At 44.1% G+C, this 23,621-nt stretch overlaps 1 protein-coding gene across 1 annotated transcript in view; it reads left to right on the top strand.

The window, feature by feature from the left end:
- Positions 1 to 23,621, top strand: part of LOC146859324 (purine nucleoside phosphorylase-like) — a 161,987-nt gene that overhangs the window by 105,548 nt on the left and 32,818 nt on the right. Inside the window, exons 4-5 of the mRNA XM_085649986.1 lie at positions 17,433 to 17,608; positions 19,073 to 19,263. Of these exons, the coding sequence (XP_085506112.1) occupies positions 17,433 to 17,608; positions 19,073 to 19,263 (367 nt within the window). The remainder of the gene's footprint in view (positions 1 to 17,432; positions 17,609 to 19,072; positions 19,264 to 23,621) is intronic.

Genomic DNA, 23,621 nt, shown 5'->3' with positions numbered 1-23,621 from the left:
AGAGCAGTACCGTGGCGTTATCGCGCATCTCCGTGTTCAAGACACTCAAAAGACGACGGGGTGAGTGAGTTCTGTGCTTCTCGCTGGATTTTTTTTTTTTTTTGTTCTCACACACCCGTTCTCTCACCTCGGCTCACCTCGGCTCATCCAACTCCAGCGTTCTTCACCTGGTCTTCATCCGAGTAACTGGTGTTTGGAATGGTGACTCCCGCTTTTCATGCTCTCCCGTACACTCTGCCCCCAGGGACCCCCAACGCTGGCTGGAGACGTTTCCACCGGTGATTAGAAAAGAAAGCTCCTCTGATTTCGCCCAGCCGCCTTACGAAGATTTTTACGGAGCACACATCGGCGCAATCTTTTCGGTTATCAGCAGCTAAGCAGCTAAGCAATTGTCAGTCAGAAATCCTGTATCTTTTCAAATCAAGTCGTACCATAGGACCGGAGCTTCAGGAGCATCCGACCGGACTCCTTAGCCGGCCGCCATCTTCCCCCTCACCCCTCCTGACATATACATTATTAGAGAAATCATTAATAGGCCTATCTTTATGCAAATGAATGTTTGTTGCTACAGTCGGTACTACCATTGACATTTTACCTATGTTAGTTTTGTTTTGACCATTTCCTTCTATTGTATCTATTGTGACTTTAAATGAGATTACAAGAGCTAGGATGCTCCATAAAAGCATTAATAATCCTGTAGAACAGCAACATGTTTTACACCATCTTTTCATGAATGTACATCTACTTTTACTACCATCTGTGTTAGCCATTTTCTAAAATAGACCGTGTCTTTTGACTTAGCCTCTTCTACTTTGTGACCAGTTTCTACCCCAAAGCTTTTAAGCTTCTACTTGGTTCTACTAGTTTTCTACTTCTTCTCTTTTATTATAGTTCTCCACATCAACAGCTTCTTTGATTATTCAGTTTGGCATCTCATCATCCTTTGCCTCCTTCACCCAATCAGGATACAGAATTTCCTGAATCTCCGCTTCTTCTTCTCCAATGTCGGACAAGAGAACTCTCAGGATTTCTGATTCTTCTTCTTCTTTAACCAGTTTCAGTAAAGCCTCCTCTGGATTTCCTTGACTATCTGCCTCTTGGGATTCTTCAGGCAGGGCCACATACGTCCATTCCGGCGGCTTATACTTCTGGTTAGGTTTTCTTGTTCTTCCAGATTCTTTTGTTACAACTGTTTCTTTCTCCTTTGATTTTTCCTGACTTGTGACTTCATTCACCTGTTCAGCTCTGGGTGATTTCACTCAAGACAGTCGATATCTCCGTCTTTTTATTTTGTTTGGCCAGACTTCTGGTTTCACAGTTTTTCTCACTTTACTTTCTTTGACATTCTTTTCATTCTTTTCTTCTCTCCAAGCTCTCTTTCTCAGAACTCGACCTTCAGGTATTTCGTTCCCACTCTCTTCTGTTTCTGTACCAACTTGCTTTTCCTTTTCACCAGTTTCTTTATCCACCACTTGTTCTGGTTTCCCTACTTCTTTCCCTCCTCGGATCTCCGGCAAGCAATCTTCCTGCTGACTACTTGTCCCTTCACCTAGCTGGATGTTGCAATTCCCTACACCTCCTCGGGGGTCTGCCGCAATCTGTCCCTCTCTCTCTGTAACTGTCCCTTCTTCATTCAAATCTATTAGTTCAGGTGGAATTTCTCTCAAGTTTTCATCTGGGATCTGTTCTCTTTGACTTTCTTTTACTACTTCTTCTTTGTCTTTTCCTTCTTTCTTTTTAGGTTCTTTACTGGGACCTTTCTTTCTCTGCTCGTCTTCAGAATCTGAGCTTTCAGAAATCTGCAATCTTCTTCTCAGAGAGACACTTCTGGGGACTAGAATCTGCTTTGGTTCTTTTTCCCCCCTTTCAGGATCTTCACGTGTCTTTGGTTCTTCGTGATCTGATTCAGTACTTGACTCTGATTCGTCATAGTACTCTTTCAATCCACTGGATTTGGTATTCTCAGGGTGTGGCTGGCATGGCTCCAGTTTTTCAGTCCAGCACACTTCACAGCTGTCGTTGTGGTCAGAATGACTTGTCTTGGCTTTCCCCACCTGGGAACCAAACCGTTTCTTCTTCTGTGGACCTTTATCCTCACTCAATCTCCTGGGCTTAAATCATGGGCTTGCTTCTTTTCAAGGGTGGTGGCATCTGCTCCAACCTGATGAAACACAGAATGAACTGCGTCAGCCAGGCCTTTACAGTACTCCAACACCATGTCATCAGAAATTGTCATCAGTTTGTTGACTGGTATGTATGCATGCCTCATCGCACGTCCCATGATTATTTCATGAGGACTTAGCCCTGTAGTTCTATCTGGGGTTGCACGTATGGTCATCAAAACTAGAGGCAAGACATCAGGCCATTTCATTCCTGTGGCTAAACACATTTTCCCAATTCTGTTCTTGATTGTACCATTCATTTGTTCCACCACACCAGAAGCCTCTGGTCGGTAGGCACAGTGCAGTTTCTGTTGTACATTCAATGCTTCACTGACCAATTTTAGAATCTCATTATAGAAATTCCCTCCTCTGTCTAATCCAAGGGTCACTGGTAACCCGAACCTGGGGATGAATTCCCTCAAAAGTAGCTTTGCTTTTTCTCCTTGTCGGGTATGCTTCCACTCACCTGGAGAATAGGCAGACTTTGACCAGAACGTACCTCAATCTGTTACATGTTGGCATCTCAATGGAGTCTATTTGCATTCTGGTAAAAGGCCCTCCTTCTCGGCCTATAGTTCCCAGACTCACCACTGTCTTTCTCCCAGGATTGTACTGCTGACAAATTAAGCATCTCTGACATAGGCTTTCTGATATGATTCTGAATTTTGGGTTGTACCAGGTCTGCTTAAACGACCTGATCATAGCATCTCTCCCTGTGTGTCCCTGGCCATGATACATCCGTGCCATGGTAGACAACATGCTATAAGGCATGACTGGTCTTCCATCTCGATAGACCCACACATGATCCTTTTCCCTTGGTGCACATCCTGCCTTTACCCACTGCCTTGTTTCCTCATCTCCTGCTTCCTCCTGCAATTGTCTCACTTCTTCCCATGTCCCTACAACGTTAGTAAACATTAAGGAATAGGAAGTCATTTCCTTCTCTTTGGCCCGTTTTACTGAATAATGATTTCTAGCACAGTACTGTGCCATGTCATTGGCATAACGGTTGCCGACAGTAACATAATCCTCCCCTTGGTGATGAGCAGCACATTTCACCACAGCCAATTGTTTAGGCAGCTGTATCGCCTCAATCAACTTTCCAACCACTTCAGCATTCTTTATAGGAGTTCCACTTGAGGTCAGGAAACCTCTTTGCAGCCACAATTGGCCAAAATCGTGGACAACTCCGAAGCCATACTGGCTGTCAGTTATCACAGTCACTCTCACACCTTTCCCAATTTTGCATGCTCGAGGCAGAGCCACTAACTCTGCTACTTGGGCAGATTTCACTCCTTTCAGATAGGATGCTTCCATCACTGTGGAAACCGTACACACTGCATATGCTGCACTCAACACTCCTTCTTCTGTTCTCAAACATGACCCATCGACAAACATTACATACTCATTTTCGGCCAAAGGTACATCTTTTATGTTTGGTTGTGGTTATGTACAATACTCAAGCACATCCAAACAATCATGATCTGCTTCATCTCTCACTTCCACATTCTCACCATCAGGTAACAGCGTTGCTGGATTCACATTCACACATCTTGCAAGGCTCACATTCATTGCACCTAATATGACTTTCTCATACTTAGTCAGCCGACTATGTGTCATATACTGAGTACGACTCTTTGTTAAAAGAATCGCCACATCATGAGGTACAAACACTTTCAAAGGATATCCCATCACGATTGCTTCACTCTGCTCCAAACTTCGACATTTTGCAGCCACTGCTTTCAGACATCCAGGTAAGCCTACAGCTACTGGGTCAAGCATCGATGAGTAATATGCAATCGGTCTCCTCAATCTTCCATGCTTCTGGATTAACACAGAAAGTGCACATCCATTTCTTTCACTGCAATATAACTCAAGTTCTTTTTCATAATCAGGCATACCCAATCCTGGGGCTTCACACAATCCATCTTTTAATCGTTTGAATGCTGCCAATTCTTCCTTGTTCAATTCAAGGGGATCCTTTACATCACTCCTTGTTAGCCGTACCAGAGGTTTTGCAATCAGCAAAAAGTTGCTGATCCACTGGCGGCAGTACCCTACCATTCCCAGAAACATTCTCACTTCTCTTTGAGTCATGGGGGCTCTCATTCCTTTTATGATTCTGATTCTGTCTATTGTTATTTTCCTCAATCCTTTTTCAATGTTATGTCCCAAATACTGTACTTCCTTCTTACAGTGCTGCAATTTGGCTGGGGACACTTTTAATCCTCCATCTGCCAAGTGATTTAGTAAGGCTATAGTGGGATGTATGTCGTTACAACGCACACTTTTACAACGCATGCACTTACAACGCATTTTTTACAACGCAAAATCCATTACAACGCACTACACTTACAACGCATGACACTACAACGCATTTTCAAATACTACCTTTACAACGCATTCCATTACAACGCCTACTACCTTTACAACGCATACCATTACAACGCATAATATTAAATTGCATTTAAGGTAAGTATTAGATAGTATAGGGGTAAAAATTACTTTTCTAACTCCAGGGGGTGCAACAGTAGGGTAAGTGTTGGATAGTATAGGGGTAAAAATTACTATTCTAACTCCAGGGGGTGCAACAGTAGGGTAAGTGTTGGATAGTATAGGGGTAAAAATTACTATTCTAACTCCAGGGGGTGCAACAGTAGGGTAAGTGTTGGATAGTATAGGGGTACAAATTGCGATTCTAACTCCAGGGGGTGCAACAGTAGGGTAAGTGTTGGATAGTATAGGGGTAAAAATTACTATTCTAACTCCAGGGGGTGCAACAGTAGGGTAAGTGTTGGATAGTATAGGGGTAAAAATTGCTATTCTAACTCCAGGGGGTGCAACAGTAGGGTAAGTGTTGGATAGTATAGGGGTAAAAATTACTATTCTAACTCCAGGGGGTGCAACAGTAGGGTAAGTGTTGGATAGTATAGGGGTAAAAATTACTATTCTAACTCCAGGGGGTGCAACAGTAGGGTAAGTGTTGGATAGTATAGGGGTAAAAATTACTATTCTAACTCCAGGGGGTGCAACAGTAGGGTAAGTGTTGGATAGTATAGGGGTAAAAATTACTATTCTAACTCCAGGGGGTGCAACAGTAGGGTAAGTGTTGGATAGTATAGGGGTAAAAATTACTATTCTAACTCCAGGGGGTGCAACAGTAGGGTAAGTGTTGGATAGTATAGGGGTAAAAATTACTATTCTAACTCCAAGGGGTGCAACAGTAGAGTAAGTGTTGGATAGTATAGGGGTAAAAATTACTATTCTAACTCCAGGGGGTGCAACAGTAGGGTAAGTGTTGGATAGTATAGGGGTAAAAATTACTATTCTAACTCCAGGGGGTGCAACAGTAGGGTAAGTGTTGGATAGTGTAGTGTAATATTATGCGTTGTAATGGTATGCGTTGTAAAGGTAGTATGCGTTGTAATGGAATGCGTTGTAAAGGTAGTTTTTAAAAATGCGTTGTAGTGTCATGCGTTGTAAGTGTAGTGCGTTGTAATGGATTTTGCGTTGTAAAAAATGCGTTGTAAGTGTAGTGCGTTGTAAAAGTTGCGTTGTAAAGGTTGTTCCCCCTATAGTGTCTACCTCACAAGCTTCACGAGTTTTCGACGCCACAAGGAGGTCGTCGATATACTGCACTAGTACTGAACTCTCAGGCATTTGCAGACTTTCTAATGACTTTTTCAACAATTGATTAAATATTGAGGGGGCTTTCGGTATACACCTGTGGGATTCGGCACCATGCCAAAATACGGTCTCCAAACCGAAATGCAAAAATTTGCTGACTGTCGTGATGCAATGGAATGGAAAAGAACGCATGGCACAAATCAATTACTGTATACCATTCTGCATCATGGGGAATCTGATACAAAATCACTGATGGATTTGGCACAATGGGACAGCAAGGTACAACAATTTTGTTTACCTTTCTCAGGTCTTGCACTATTCTGAATTTCCCATTTGGCTTTTTCAGGCCCATTATGGGTGAATTACATGGAATGCTCAATATTTCCCTCAGAATTCCTTGCTTGATCATTTTCTCAATTATTGGAGTTACTCCTTCAATTATTTCAGGTGTCAATCTGTACTGAGGAATGTTTGGATAACTCACTCCATCTTTGACAGCAATTTTCACTTGGTCTACGTTTCTCATTAGCCCTACATCTTCTCCAGTCAAATCCCAAACCTCTGCTTTCACAGACAATTTCAATTCTCTGGGCAATTCATCTGGATTAAATACTGCATATGTCCCAATAGTTTCACATTCTCTGTTAGCTACAGTCATTTTGTACAATACATCCTCATCTGGTGTTTCAAAGGCTATTCCATCTGGAGTACAAAATATAGTGCAGTTCATCTTGCACAGCAGGTCCCTACCTAGCAAGTTTACAGGACTGGTGTCACACACCACAAATCGGTGCATGTCAGAACATTTCCCTATACTAACCTTTACAGGTTCTGTAAGATGTGTTTTTAGCTGTTGGTTGGATACACCAACTACTTGGATTGTTTCATCCGAAAGAGGAAGGTTCTTAACATCTGCTGATCTAACAGTAGATCGAGTAGCGCCAGTGTCCACTAGGAAAATAATGTTGGCATCATTAATCTTTCCATCTACAAATGGTCCTGTCTGGTCTACTTCTAGAGTTGCACCAAGTACGCACTCCTCTTCCTCCCTTCGGCACCGTCAATAATCCATTTCAGAATCACTCTCATCATGTTGCAGCCAATACTGCGAAACAGTGCGAGCACGTGATGGTTTATTTACCTGTTCTTCATTGCAGAATCCCGATTCTTTACTATACTTCTGTGAGTTTCTGTTCTGTGGTAAGGGTGGTTTTGGCACCTGGTTCTGGGAAGTAACCACCTGCTGCTGTTGCTGCAGTTGACCACCCACCTCTTTCCGCACCTGTGGATTCAACAATCGATTTTCACTATTAGTATTTGGAGGGTTTTTACACTCGGATTTCCAATGCCCTAACTCACCGCAATTGTGACATGGGAATTTCTTTTTGGCTTCCTCTATATTACCTTTCCCTTTCCCTGTACCAAATCGGGGTCTTACTCCTGGATTGTTCGCTTGCTCTACCAATTGAGCTTCCTGTCGTTCGGCTACCTTTACCTGTGCCCACATTGCCTTTTCTTTCAGCTTTCGTTGTTTTGCCTCAATCTCATCACTGAAATATTTTGCATGTCTCAAAACTTCATCTATTTTCTTATTTTGCCAATCAACTGTATGCTGCTTTATCATATCACCAATTTCTGGGCGTAAACCATATACAAACCTGTATACAAAATGGCTCAAGTCTTTATCACTCGTCTCCACTGAACTGTTTAAATGCCTGAATTAGTCTCTCATAATATGCATGTACTGACTCCTTGCGTTCCTGTTGGGTCCTGTCAATCTTTACCCAATCAGTTTCTTTAGGGGGTACCTTATTTTTCAGGAATGCCATGACTTGCTCATATTTCTTCATTACCTCTGGATCGGGAGCTCCTGTTTTAGGGTCCCTAGGATACTCTTGAGTAGGCCAATTTATCATTAGCTTGCATTCTGTCCACAAATCTGCTGGTACTATTATATTGAATAGAGTATTCAAATCTATCCATAATACCTTTGCCAATTTTACAAATCTGTCTACCTGCCGGTACCACTCGACGGGCTTTTCGCGTAGTCGAGGGAAATCATTTGTGAAAGACAAAATGTCCTGCCTTGTCTATGGAACATGAACATACCCTCCCCCTGGAATTTCTCTCATGGGGTATTCTGTCGTTACCTTTTCTTTCTCTCTAAGAGGAAATTCTGGAAATGTCTTTTCTGTGATATTATCACGTCTTTTACACCACTTGCTTCTCCATCTGTCAACATCTCCCCATTTTCTCAACAAACCAATTATGTCCTTAATTTGACCTATCCTACCTGCGGTATTCAGGTTTTCTATATCCTTCTCAGTGAAATCAACTCAATAGGATTTTTGCAGTGCTTTTACTCTGTCAAAATCTATTCCCATTTCATTTGCAATTTCCTCTAATCTTTCATGCAGGTTTTTCGCTCTCCAGGTTGCACTCTTGCAAAGGAACAACAATTCCTCATCCTGGTAATTTTTCAATTTCTCAGTAGGGATGGTTCCTACTATTAATTCTTCCAATACCATTCGTAAATTTGCCACATCTATTGACTGGGATTCTTGATCCTTTTTCTGTAACTCTCTGATCCACTCATTTAACTCATCTACGGAAGGTCCCACTGAATTATTTACATTATTTTGTTCTGGGGCCTGTTGTGGTACTAATAATGTTTCCATTGTCATTCTGCTCTTTTCTGCGTAAACCTGATTTACAAATGGATTAGTTGAAACATTCGGTTCAAACATATTCATTGTCGGTCCCCACGGATTGTCCATTTGACTCCGTTCAGTATTCTCAATTGTATTTTGGCCTCTGTATGGCACTGTCAAACAATGTTTAGTATCTTTTTGTTTCTCAAATATGGGCATTACCGGACCTATCGATACTGGAACTGTCACAGCTTCTAGATTCTTGGACAATTCTCTTATTTTCTCAGTTAATTCCAGGGTAGTTTTGGCCAGTTCTACTGAATTCTCATCATTTACCCTACTTCCTGTCTGTTTTTCTGTCTCTCTTGCAGAGTTACTTTTCCCTACTTCTGGTGACATGGTGTCTGTTTTAATTATTCGTAACGTTTCTCTCATTGGGGCACTTGGTGTCAATGCCTCTGGTTCTGGTCGATACGGTGGTGGGTTTTTATAAAACACTTCATCAAGAACATCATCCTCTGATTCATTCACTTCATACCCACTCGAATCCGTATTCCGCCTTTTCTCAGTACATTTTCTCCCTTCATTCTCTCCTATCATTCTCACGGGATACAGACCATCAGTCATACTTGCATTCCGCCACCTTTTCATCCTATCGTCATGTGTCTCATGTCCGTATGATCTACCAAACATATATCTGTAACCCCTACCACTTCTCTGTTTCTCTCGTTCATGCATCTCGTCTTCCCATTCCGTCAATGCCTCAAACTGCGTCGGTCTAGGTCTTGGTTCTAAGTTCATCATCCTATCTCGGAGGTTTCTCAAAACAGCTCAATTAAAGGAACCATGTTCTGGAAACGCCAGGACTCCATCGTCCTTGGTGTATTTTACCCAATTATCTAACCATATACAAGTATGATACCCATATTTCGCAATCATTGCAGATGCGGGGGTTTTCGGTGGAGGAAGTAACTGTCCTTCCCTAGTCTCAACTACTTTATCTTTCCTGAACCATCTTTTAATTTTCCCAAACCACGTTTTCTTCTTTTCCGGTGGTTGGTAAAACATTTTCTCGTTTTCCGTATACCGTTTAGTCCGTTTACAATGGTACCGCTATTCTGTCCACTCACAGCGTGACTCTTACCAACGCACCAATCAAGAGTGTCTACGTCACTAGCACAATCCTCCAGTCTCAGCGCGACTCACACTAACGCACCAATCAGGGAGCGTTTAAGTCACTCTGTATTCGTCCACTCCTGGCGCGGCTTTACACTAACACACCAATCCGGAACGTTTTACGCCTTTAACCTACTATCCAATTCCAGCGCGGTCGTTCTGACATCAGCAGCCGCTGCGGCAGCTCGCTCTGCTCTGCTCTCGTCTACCCCTCCTTTACAAGACCGCTCCGTGAACTCTTACTGTAACATTTTCGATTCAATTAGTAACAACACTAAAACATCTCCATTGTCTGCTTCGCTAACCACAGAACAGCAAAAGACCTTTCTCACAGAATTCCGTTTGTCCCGAGAGCAGCGCTTACCTCTGCCCTACTACGGAATCGTTACTTCCGTTGATAAAGTAGCACATCCCTCTACTTCACCATTCTAGCACGCATTAGCTAATTGTTTCTCTGGTATTTTAAAATAACCTAGAGTTTCGCAATCAACCCGAATGCCTTTACATTCACACTCATTCATACAAGAAAATGTAGTACATATACACAGAATCCTGTCTTTCCCGAGAACAGCAAACAGTCTGTCCTACTACAGAATTATAACGCTCGTTAACAAAGCAGCACTTCCCTCTACTTTGTCCTTCTACCAAGCTCAGAGAACACCTGCTACCTTTTCAGTGATAAGCGTTATCGGTATGCCAATTGGTTTCCTGGTACTTAAAGACCAAAATTTCACAGGTAACCTTCGCTATCATACACACTTCTCTCACACAGAAAATGTCTCTAATGGCAACACACGACGATGTCACCGAATCGAACCCAGACAATGCGCCGTGCAACTTCACTTGTCACACTTTTCCTTGTGTACCTACAGGGCTACAACAATCCCGTCTTTCCCGAGAGCAGCATCTGCCTCTGCTCTACTACAGAACTGTTAAACTTCCGACTTCCTACATCCCAGAAGCCGTGCAAACAACATATAACTCGACGCGACTCAACATTTGGGTGCCGATTACGATCCGGTAAAAACCGGGTACGAACCGTCGGTCGGAGCGTTTTCTCCGTCCGACTCGTACCCGGTCGTAAAACTTTAAAAACATGGAATTACGATTCGCACGGAAACACCATTTCCGTACGAATCGTAAAAAACACCGACCGACGAAAACATACATACGAATGTGATCCGGGAATGCTGCGACGTGACGTCGGGACGCTTTCAGGCAGCGTTTCACGACCCAGGAATTACGAATCGAACCGACAGCAGTCCGGACGGCAATATTTTCACGGCACCCAAAAAGTGCCGGAAAAGCGAAGTACGGCGCGAAACGACCAGAGTAGGTGGCCCGGTACGCACCGTACCCCCCCCAGCCCCCGTATGTACGCGCCGACCCCCCCCCCCCAGCCCCCGTATGTACGCACCGACCCCCCCAGCCCCCGTATGTACGCGCCGACCCCCCCAGCCCCCGTACGTTCGAGTCGTACCCCCCGTGTATGTACACCCCTGTACGTGTCGAACCCCCCCGTGTATGTACACCCCTGTACGTGTCGAACCCCCCGTGTATGTAAACCCGTGTACGTTCGAGTCGTACCCCCACCCGTGTATGTACGGTGCGTACCCCCAGCGCGTGGGGGTACGACTCAAACGTACACGGGTGTACATACACGGGGGTTCGACACGTACAGGGGTGTACATACACGGGGGGTTCGACTCGAACGTACACGGGTGTACATACACGGGGGGTACAACTCAAACGTACGGGGGCTGGGGGGGTCGGCGCATATGCGGGCACATGTCTCCATGGTTGCTATGGGAGTTCGGTGCGGACGGTGTTTTTTCCATACGGTTGTAACATCGGACGCACGGGATGGATCGTGATTCCGCGGTCGGACTTCACTTTTCACATTTGTACGGTATATCGTCCGAGGACGTGTCGGACACATTTTCCGACCCGAGGACGTGTAGGGAATAATTCCCAATGCGATTCGTATGGACTTTTTACCATGCGAATCGTAATTGGCAGTTTGTACGGCACTTGTACGATTCGTACGGTAAAAAGACCGGATACGAGTCGTACGGGGAATTTTTTTGCCGGATCGTAATCGGCACCAGAGTGTTAGTACATAAATCAATACCAATCAATAATCAATAAGCTATTTACAAGCAATCGTCGCTAAACCCAAAACAATAGCTAACCATCATTCTGCTACCAAGAAGACTGCTCCAGCGCTGAATACCACAAATCCCCTCGCTACAGACCGGACCACATTTCACTCACTCATTCATTGGTGGGGCCCATAACACCAAACATTCATCAATGGTCCTTGAGAGAGGGGAGTCTTGTCTTTATTCCATGCGCTGGAAATGGGAGGAAGAGTGCACCAATCACCTGATGAGTATCGACAAGTTTACTTATACCTCCCTACCTCACCAGGATCTTAATACAAGATAACCTAGCAGTTCCTCCCATACTATTGGCCAATGGATCAGCCAGTTGCTGGGAATAGCAACCCTTAATTCTGTACAACAATATACATTGAAATACTTCAAATAATAACCCAACACGGTTCTTTAAATGCAAACAATAAGTTTATCTAATTTTAAGCATAAGAAAATCATATAGCATTCAATATTTTAGTTCGCATATTTACCTAATCTGGCTAAATGTCGTCCTCTATGTCAATTTCGGATCTTTCGTCTCTATGCCCATAAATCAAAAGAACAGTTCGTAAATTAATTGGGCATCTGATCAGTCCATCAGAGTCACTGGCAGCAGCTGTCCAGCAGTGTCCCCGTCCTCTTCGTCAGCATAACGTCGAGCAATCTAGCAAAGTGATGGTGTGCAAGGAATAGGCGGCAGTCTAAAAGCAATGTCCTACCCTCTCTAGTCTACTTTTATAATACATTTTTATCTGAAAATGTTTCAATACATGTTACAAAACAATTTTAATTGGTTAACCAGAATCATTCTTCCTGCTTCTCATATATCAAATGTTGCATTAGATGCAGCTTCTCAAATTTTTGGGTACATTTGCAACAGTTTCTAATTCATTCAGGGCATGTTGATTCCCATGCAGAGTCGTGTCCTTTGTGTCATCAAATATAATAGTTCATAGTTTAAGTACATCCTTTGTTTGGTGCTTGGCGCTCCTCCCAAGACTACCTTCACGGATACAGTCTGCCTGGGGTCAGGACGAGGTTATTTTTGCTCATCTTTTAGTGCAGGCGCACTTCACTCAGTGACTTCTCTGTCATGTCGGGGCATCAGAATAGGGATGGCGGCCATTTTGTGGCCACTCCAGTAAGGTCAACTTAAGCAAAGAAACATAAAACGTAATTAATACATAGAAATGACTATTAAAATGTTATTCCCTCACTAAACCCACTATGTGTATGTATTTATCTAGCCAAAAGCATCACGCATTGCAGTTTATACTCACAATTTAAAGCACGATTTACAAATCACATCACAAAAGCAACATTAAACATGCAAATTCTAAATATCTGATATTAGTATGCGTACGAAATTAGTTTACGTATCAATCAAGCAATGCAAATGCAATTCCCACGTGTATTTTCTAATTAGTAATGTTGATTAATTAAACACAGCAAACAATTAATACTATTAATGTTAAACAGTTATTCATGTTAATTCAAAATGATAAAATGGAGGAGGTATACATTTCTTAAGGAAAACCTCGCTCCAGCACAAACTCAGTGCATCCCTGATGGTGCAACATGGGAGGAGGGCACATGGGTCTTAGGATCCCCTCACCTGCTTCCCACTAACAGGGATATGCCTCTAATTCTCTTCATAGAGCAGCCAGCCCACCTTCTGTGAAAGACTGAGCTGCGGTTTCGACTTGTGACCTTCTTGCACTAAAGTAATCTCCTCAGTGCAACATCAGACTGTCATAATCTTCTGTGCTGAAGACAGGGTTTTTTTAATTATCTCAGTCTCCGCTGGGTGCAATTAATTAAGGGTACAATGAGACAGTGCCCACCGTGAACATTACAGCTGTCTGAAAGGCAGGCGAGAGGTCATTTGGATCCTTTGGGCATAGTTAAGATATATGGGTCTTTCTGTTTCCACTGGGTGTCAGAAAGACTATCTGGTGCCAGGCGTATGAGCTGATGCCAAGATGGGCTTGTACTACCCTACACCATTCCTTTTTAGGTCGAGCATTCGAGACCTCTTGTATATACTTTAGTATATATACTTTAGTATATACGTATATGTGTATTTACTTTGTGGGCTCTGGAGATCAGCCCTAGGACTTGTCTGCGTCCGCGTAGGGAATTTTTTTCTGTTCAACTGCCTCTATTTAACTGTCTTGATAGAAAATTACCAGCAGAGGTCAGTAAACTACCAGAATTGCTTTCTGCTGAAGGACTTTCTTTTTTTGTTTTTCTGACAACTGCCTCTATTTAACTTACTTGATAGAAAACGACCAGCAGAGGTTCGTAAAATACCAGAATCACTTTAGCATTCTCTAGCCTCCAGTCCATATAAAATTGTCTTCCACGAGCAACCGTAGACAATAATATTTTTTTCAAATCTTGTTTTTTCAGTGATATGACCACTGAAGGCCGTGCTTTTATATTAAAAACAGAGCTTTGGACTATACCATTTCCTGCTGAAAGGCAATATTTTTAAATAGAGAAGAATTTCATTTCTTATTTTCTGTTCTTTCAGAGAAACACTTGAATGTTGTGCAGCACCAATAACTGTTTGTCTAGAGTAAGGTACGCTGTCCTTTGAATACATGGAGACTGAGACGCCGGAAAGGACTACGGATCCGGTCTAGATGTGGCTGACGGTTCCACGTCTTTAGCATTGTTTGAACCTTACTCTAGTCAAATTCTTCTCTATTTAAAAAACTTCTTTTCAACCTTTAACTACGCCTGAAAGAGTTAGAATATTTTTTGGGGGATACAGCTTGTAGTTCTATTGTATTAAACATTGAATATACTATCTAGAGGTGTCTCTCTCCCTATTTGATGCCCTGAAGAAACCCGCAACGGGTGAAACGCGTTGGCTGTATTGATTGTCCAGCATCTTATTTGAAATAAAGGACTGAATACCTAAAGATTTCCTCTCGACTCTTGTGTAGAAATTGAGCATTTGTGCTTTAAACTTCTTTGAAGTTTGTTTAAGGTGCCTCTCAGAGCTTTGTGTTTATTGTTCAATTATTTGTGGTTTTATGGTGGCAACCCATAATCTGAGGTCTGTCTTATGTGTTCTTGCAGTTATTTTTTGACTACACAGGATAGTGCGATAACAAGTTCCCCTGGCCATCATTGGTTGTTCTACTTGATAGAAAAATATGTGCATATTCAACAACAAATATGCTGATGAAGATAAAATATTGCATTTCTTAAACACATTCAAAGTTTATAGCAAAAGGATAATTCAATTTGAGTTAGGGAGACTTCCTGCTGTGAATATGTCCTTTGTTCCACAGGGTATGTGATGATTTGAATGTTACTCCATTACTCAGGTAGATGCATTTAATACTGATAAATGTTCTCCTGGCACGTCTGCTGGTAACCTCACCTAGAATGCTTGGGTGGTCCCTAGTGATAATTCTGCATTGCGTGGTTGTAGTGCTATGTTAACACATGTCAATATTTTACAGTGATAAAATAGTCAACTAGCTCTGCAGGAATTTCCTTGAGCAGATGTAGCTCTCACTACAGAAAAGGTTGGAGACCTCTGGGCTATCACTTAATTTATGTAGCGACAGATAAATACCTCACTTTATTATATTATTTTTCAAAATATCTTTCTTCTTACAGACAGAAAGGCATGGTTCTCCAGTATGATTGGTTAGGTTGCCTGGTCCAACGTCAGCGACGAAGACACCATCAAGAACATGAACTCCATCCACTCTGGATCCCCATCTGACCCATGCCCTCACCACATCTTCAATAAAGCCAGCACAGCCATCGCACCCCATCTCCGGAAAACAATCAACATCTCCTTCGAGACAGCAACCTTTCCGAAGAGCTGTAAGCACGCCAAGATCAACGCCCTACTGAAGAAACCCAAGGCAGACCCCAAAGACCTCAAGAACATCCGGCCCATTTCCTTGCTCCCCTTCCCGGCGAAAGTCACGGAGAAGATCGTCAACAGACAGCTGACCCGCCACCTCGAAGACAACAACATCCTGGACCCATCCCAATCCGGCTTCCGCAGAAACCACAACACCGAGACCGCCCTCATCGCCGCGACCGATGACTTCAGGATCCTCGTGGACAAAGGAGAAACAGCCGCCCTCATCCTCCTGGATCTATCAGCAGCCTTCGACACGGTCTGCCACCGCACCCTAACAGCACGCCTCCATGACGCCGAAATCCAAGAGAAGGCCCTGGCCTGGACCACATCCTTCCTCTCCGGCAGAGCCCAGAGCGTCCGCCTCCCACCCTTCCCCTCCGAGACCACCGAGATCATCTGCGGCGTTCCACAGGGATCCTCCCTCAGCCCGACGCTGTTCAATATCTACATGGCTCCACTCGCCCACGTCACACGATAACACAGCCTCAACATCATCTCCTACACCGACGACACCCAGCTGATCAGATCCCTCACCGAAGACCCCCACACCGCCAAAACCAACCTCCACAGAGGTATGAAGGCCGTCGCTGAATGGATGAAGGACAGCAGGCTGAAGCTGAATTCAGACAAGACAGAGGTCCTCATCCTCGGCCCCACCCCATCAGCCTGGGACGACTCCTGGTGGCCTACCTCCCTGGGAAAAGCTCCAGCACCCACCGACCACGCGCGTAACCTGGGGGTCATCCTCGACTCCGCCCTCTCCATGACCAAGCAAGTCAACGCCATCTCCACGTCCTGCTTCAACACCCTCCGAATGCTCCGCAGGATCTTCAAATGGATCCCCTCCGACACAAGGAAAACTGTCACCCAGGCCCTCATCACCAGCAGACTGGACTACGGGAACGCCCTCTATGCAGGAACAACAACCAAGCTCCTGAGAAGGCTGCAACGCATCCAGAACGCCTCGGCACGACTGATCCTCGACGTCCCCCGACGCAGCCACATCGCACCCCACCTAAGAGGCCTACACTGGCTCCCCATCGACAAAAGGATCACCTTCAAACTCCTCATCCACGCACACAAAGCCATACACAACGCCGGACCGGCATACCTCAACGACCGACTCAGCTTCTACACCCCCACCCGCAGTCTCCGATCTGCCAACCTCGCCCTCCCCACAGTGCCTCGCATTCGGAAAACCACCGCCGCCGGCAGATCCTTCTCCTACCTCGCCGCCAATACCTGGAACATGCTCCCCACCATCCTACGGAGACCCAGGACCTGCTGGCCTTCAGAAGACTCCTCAAGACCTGGCTCTTCGATCAGTAGCAGCCTTCCCCTCCACCCCTCCCCCTCAGCGCCTTGAGACCCTCATGGGTATGTAGTGCGCTTTACAAATGTAATGATGATGATGTTCTTGACTCAATTGGCTTGGTTATGTTTATTTGCTTCTGACCTTTTATCATCACCCCCACACAGTGCAGGACTCTATGATCAAACTGATTTTCCTTCCACTCTTGGTTCTAGAATCCTTATGGCACATTTTCTTATCACCACAGCCATCTTGTAACCCCACTGCAAATTTGGTAACGTCTTCAGTTATGTTTAATTCAACTGTACACTTCCTCAGTAACGTCTAACCCTGTGGTACAATTTGCAGCCTAAGCCCTGTCAAACCTCGGACAACACATTTTGTAACCTACTCAGTTATGTTCAAGTTGTTGATCTTGCTGACTCTTGATTGCCTCTCTTCTGCTCTTAGGTGACTTTCCCAGTCAGAGTGTTCCACCTCATAGGTGTTCAGACGCTCATTGTGACCAATGCAGCTGGAGGCCTCAACGAGGACTACAGAGTGGGTCATATGATGGTGATCAAGGACCACATCAACCTGCTGGGATTTGCTGGGCAGAGCCCACTGATGGGCCCCAACGAAGATCGGTGAGAATACCTACCTACCTCCCTAGCAGTAGTTCTTTACCTGCATCAGACTTGCTGTCTATTACTCCTTTTCTCAGTCTGTTTTGGTTTTCCCTTTTAATGTCCATCCTCTCTTTGTGCTACTTTCCTCCCACCCTTTCTGTTTACCTCTGTCCACACTACCTCCTTCTACTGGCCCTCCTCTCCCACCTTCTCCGCTTCCATCATCCTTTCCTTCTTTCACCTACCCCTCACTATCTATTCCACTTACCCTCTTAACTCCCCTTCCCCTCTGCTTCCCTCACAAGTCATGCCACCTATCCAACCATTTCCCCCTTCCTACTTTCACCAGCTCTACTTGCCTGACTCTCCACTTCACCTCAAATAGCCTTTCTTCTTCCTTACCCGTGGCATTTTGCTCCTCCTGTCTCTTCACCTGTGCTTTCCCACTGTCATCATCTCCCTCTTTCTAAACTTTCCTGATCTTCCCTCTTATATCTTGTTTTCCTACACCTCTTCTTGCTTTTACCCTTCCCCACAAAACCTCATGACATAGCCATCTATCTTCCACTAGATCTTCTCCATTTTACTTGACAACCTCCACCTTTCAGCTTGTCCCGGCCTAGCCCTCCTCTGCTTCCTTGACCCTTTCCTGACCCCACTGACTCCCACCCAACTCACTTAACCTCATTCCCCCACTGACACTCTATACTTCCATTTGGGCCATTCCCACCTGCTCTTTCGCCCCCCTCTCCATTCTGTCTGAGGGTCCCTCTTTGACTCTTCTCTCTGATCCCTCCTTAGCCCCTTTACATACTCCCCTTTTGGCTCCCCTCTCCACTTCCTCTTTGCCTCTCCCCATTCCATCTGTGGCTTCTAGCTCCATCTTTGGGCGACTTTCCCCGCTACTTTGGTGTCTTTCTTCACTACTTTGTCCCCTCCCCACTCCTTTGACACTCATATCTTCTTTGACCCCCTCCTTTGCTGCCATACTTCTTCTTTGGTACCCCCGCCCCATCTTTGGCTCCTTTCTCTGCTTCCTGGTTCATCCACTTCCACTTTTTTTGGTCCCATTTACCATTCCTTGTTTGGCCCATCTCCTCTTTGGTCCAAACTTTTCCTGCTTCTGTGGCCCCACCTTTGACTGCCACTTTCTTTTCTATGCCTTGTTTGGCTCCTTCTTTTGTGTCCCTTTTTTGGGCTCCACCCTCTTTGATCCTTCTTTGGTCTTCCCTCACCTCTCCCCTATTCATGCCTTCTTCTCTGTAACCTTCCCTTATTTTCCTCCCCATAATCCTTTGCTCTTGCATTCCTTTATACCTCACTTCATACACCAACCTCTATACACTTCTTCTACAGTGCCTTCCTCCTAGTCCTCACTCCTATCCCCTCCAGTTCCGAACGTGTTATTTTTTCTTCTTTCCCTTGCCTTTTCAGTCAGTTTATTATGCTCAGGTAATAATCACCAGATGCTTGTGAATGTAGGTTTGGCCCTCGGTTTCTCCCGATGTCAGATGCCTATGACCGCGACCTGCGAAAAGTAGCCATGGCCACATGCAGAGACCTGGGATACTCTGCTGAACTGCATGAGGGAGTTTACTGTAGTGTTGGTGGGCCCTGCTTTGAGACCATCGCGGAGAGCCGTTTATTGAACCGCCTTGGTGCTGATGCTGTGGGTAAGTATTTCATTTGCTTCTCCAGACAGAATCCTCCCCATAGTTATATGTTTACGATGCTTCTCTGCGGTAAAGGTGATGAGATACATTGGGGATATCACCCTTCCAGTATGACCACAAACTTTAAGATCATTTACTGCATTATGCATTAGTTGCTAATATGAAAGGCAAACACATTTAGTGTGGCATTACCGAGCACTCTGTCTGCCTGACATGCCTCTAGGGCAGAAGCAGCACTTTGGAGGAACTCCCTCCTTTGAAGTGAGTGCAGTGCCTCAGGCAGCTTGTGTGCACACTTTCAACATAAAAGGACCTGTCCTGGGCAGTGCAGCAGCAGTGGTCCTCTGTGTGCAGAGTTCAGAGGCATCTGATGTAGAAGACGTTGGGAGGTAATGGGCTAATCCAAACATACATTTAGGATTCACGAGTGCCTGTGTAAATCTGAACTTTCAGTAAGGATGAAAAAATGTTGGGTAAGGTCTAAATTTGCAATCAAAATTTCTGAATAAATAATGAAATCTGGTCACATGCTCAATATCTGGTTGCAGACCCAAATACAAGTATGCACTGATTATCAAGCTACAGAACCATACAGCCAGAACATGTCCTCTACTTCTCAAAGGTGACTACGTCAAGTCTACCCTTAAAGCACAGCACTGACTTTGACTCAAAGTCAGAATCAAATTCAAGATCTGTGCACTATTCATGAATCCTATTCATAAATCCCACTGTACAGAGACAAATTTGAGCAAGTACTAGATTCATTAATGACTGATAGTGCCATGCAGCTGAAACTTCTAAGTGATGGTACCTATCTGTGACATGGTTCAAGATGTTGGAGTAGCAAATCTATTTAACCTTCACAGGTCCATCACCATTTAAATCTGTTGCCACCAACTGGTACTGTCGAGACTAGACTACGGAAATGCCTCCCTCGCATGCGCTGCCAAATCCCACCTTGCGTCCATCTGAACCACTCAACGCAACAGCCAGGATGGTCACAGGAATCAAAACATTCGACCACATCTCCCCAGCCCTGAAAGATCTGAGATGGCTCTCAGCAGAAGCGCGCTGCAGCTTCAAAACAGCCTGTCTTACCCACAAAGCCCTACACACTGGAAAACCAACCTACCTCGTCTCAAAGCTCAAAAGGGCAGGACAAACAAAAAACCTCAGAAGCCCCTAAAATATTGAATTCCATACCGATACATATTAGGGCGAACCCCTCTTTCCCTTGCTTCAAGAGACAGTTAAATTATCTCCTAATCAATCGACATCTCAACTAACGAATCACCCACCACCCAACGAGACTACGTCCCCACGATCATTGCTTCTTGAAAACACCCCCGCAACTTCCCCTATCCTATACTTAACCACAGAGCTGACTTGATCTGACCTACTTGAGCTGATTTATCTAGTTACTTTGTTGTTTTAACATTCACTGAGTTGCCACACCTTGTTATCATGTTGTAATCATGTACTGAAGTAAAGCGCTCTGATACCCTCGGGTCCTGCTAGCGCTTTATAAAACTCCTAACGATATAAACTAGGAAAGCTAAATGCCAAAAAAGAGCACTTTACACATTTACAATATGTGTGTTTAAATCAATAAACAGCCAGGCAATCTTGGACAACCCCTAGCTATATGCATGCCATTGTGCAATTTTTGATCCACTAATATCAGTTTTCGGACGTCACCTAAGTGATTATTTGCTGTTTCGAACTATCTCGCCGACTACCTACTAGGCCCATTCCATTGGTACGACATAGTATATGTCACTTGGCCTTTGACTGCTGGACTGAGAAATGAGAAAATAACTGGATAACATCCTGCCACTGTATGCATTTATATAGTATGACTCCCTAGATCTTAGATACTTAGTTTAAAATATTCTTGTGCTCTGTGTTGTCCTAGCCAACTACACCGGGACATTGGCTTATTTCAGTACAGCAAATCTGTTATGTTGACTTTATGTGTACACAACTCCACTTTGTCCTATGTACCTTCTTCAATCCCCGGTCAACATTTCTGATCAAAACTTTATGGTGCTAAGAACGCTAAATAAAATGAGCAGAATAAAACATGCATTCTACATTACATGGATGAGTGATGGTGTAAATCTGAACATACACTAGGAATTACTAAGTTATAGGGCAGATGTAAACACAAGATCAATGAGTAATGGTGTATATCTGAACATGCATTAAGGTTTAGTGATTGATGGTGCCACTCCGAGCAAGCGTGCGTAATCGTGGTAATCCTTGACAGGTTATGGACATTCTTAGCATCATGGTTTCCAATCCTGTGTAGTGCATGCAATGGTATTAAATTAACTCTTGATGTTGCCCATCGCTGATTTAATTCTGCCAATGGCATACAATTGGTCATTTGTAATTTATATAACATTATTATAACCATTGTCGTAATAGCCTTAGCCTGTGAGATTGGTATAACCCATTTGCATGCTTTTTTGCACTCATTCACAAATGAACTTATTTATCAGCTGCACTCATTCAACCCTTCCTCCATAAACTCACCAATTTATCCATGTGCTAATTCTATTTCCATCTATTCAGTCACTCACTGATTGAGTTGTGCACATAGTCATACCCTCAGTCATACATTCAAGCCTTTACTCATTCACACCTATTTAACTCTTCTTTTTCACCCTTTTGTCATCCTCTCCTGGGACACTCCTGATCGAGTTCCAAACATTCTACTTACAAAAATGAGATTTTTGTTGGCAGACAAATATAAACTTTATCTACCTGATGAACAAATTAACAGCAGTTTCTAAGACGTTTCGCTTCTCATTTAGAGTTGGCGTTTGATTGTTACTGGACACACATTTAACCCTGCCGAGAAGAGGCTGCAGCACCTACCACATTTCAGACCATGTGCCGTATTAACAAAGTGCCCCAGGGGCGCACTTGGCATTAGCACTCACTTTTTCGCCCTCGGGGCACTTTGGTAATGCAGAAGACATTTTGTAATATAGGTAGCGCTAGTGCACATATGCCTCCAGTACTATCACCAGAAGGTGTTCCCTAATTTGCATGGCCCCATTCAAGTGAGGTAATGTACAAAAGCTGTGAGTGCACCCCCTACTGGCAGCCCTCTGGAGAGGGGAAAAGGGGCGTCCCATGGATCTCTCCTGACATCCCCTTGCAGGCAAGTGCAGTCACTCTCTGCACCTGCCTGCAAGGGGATCTCTCACCCCTCTTAAAAGTGCAGTGCACAGTGTAACATGGAGCAGCTGCTTCAAAGTCACTCTGATTTTCACTTGAATGCGCTGCCCCCAGGGCAGCACGTGTTCGCAGCAGGCCTGGGGGCAGCGCATTCAATGTAACTAGGCGCACTTTCACTGTATGTGCCGGGCGCACCTGTTTTAAGGTGCACCATGGGGCAAACAGGAAAAGTGCACCCTATCCATAATACCGCACCAATGTGCAAAGCATTTTTGTGGTCACAAACACTCCAATTTGTGAGTGCAAAAATGTTTTTGCAGTGTACTAAACCAATTTGAAGAATTTGTAAATGTTTTTCCAACTCTTACCATTTATTTACAAATGGATAATGATTTGCTGTTTGCAATGGGCTTGTTGTAGGAGTCCCTTTCAAATAGCAATTCCTATCCATTTGTATCAATGATTTTTGGACCCCAATAGCAGTTATAAACCAATGAAAAGTTACCAGCCCCAAGCTGGGGCAGTAACCCATTCGAAAAAGGGATTTATACATAAAGCGTTCCAGAAAATGATGTACTGGTCACAAAAAATACTGGTCACCAATTGTGACTAGTATTTTGCAACAAGATATTTATACATCTGGCCCTTTATACCTCACTCCGGTTTTAGTATCAAAGGGGCTATGTGGTATAGCCTGAAAAGATGGTGCTTGGCCTATTTGCATTAACAAGCACTTGCAATGCAATCAGTCTCGCATTACTGAAAGTTAGAGCTATTGGTGTTGCAAATGACAATGTTTCTTAGTTATGTTTATTTGTGAAAAATAATATCTCAGCAGTAGCATAAGCAATAAAGAAAATCCACAAAGTAAGGAAAGGGCTGCATTACCAAAGGCTGTTGCTAGGTGTCCACCTGGAGTTCTAAAGGGACCTCTATTAGCCACGTAAGGCACTGCACCCTTAATGCAGCCTACTAAATGATGTTTTCCTGTACTGTTTTCTATTGAATGCAGTATCAGAGGCGCAATGCTTTAATGTCTCTGTTAAACAGCAGACCCACGCACATTATTGGAGCCGTGGAAAGTGCCCCAGACACAGCACAAGTCTTGAAAGCAGAGATTTGCCACAGCACCACACACATTATTGGAGCTGACTTGCGAGACGTTCCTT

The sequence above is a fragment of the Triturus cristatus genome, chromosome 3_2 (genome assembly GCF_964204655.1).
Source record: "Triturus cristatus chromosome 3_2, aTriCri1.1, whole genome shotgun sequence".
In the NCBI taxonomy this organism is placed as follows: domain Eukaryota; kingdom Metazoa; phylum Chordata; class Amphibia; order Caudata; family Salamandridae; genus Triturus; species Triturus cristatus.
Note: the sequence above shows the minus strand (reverse complement) of the source record. Positions and strands in the feature narration are given on the sequence as shown.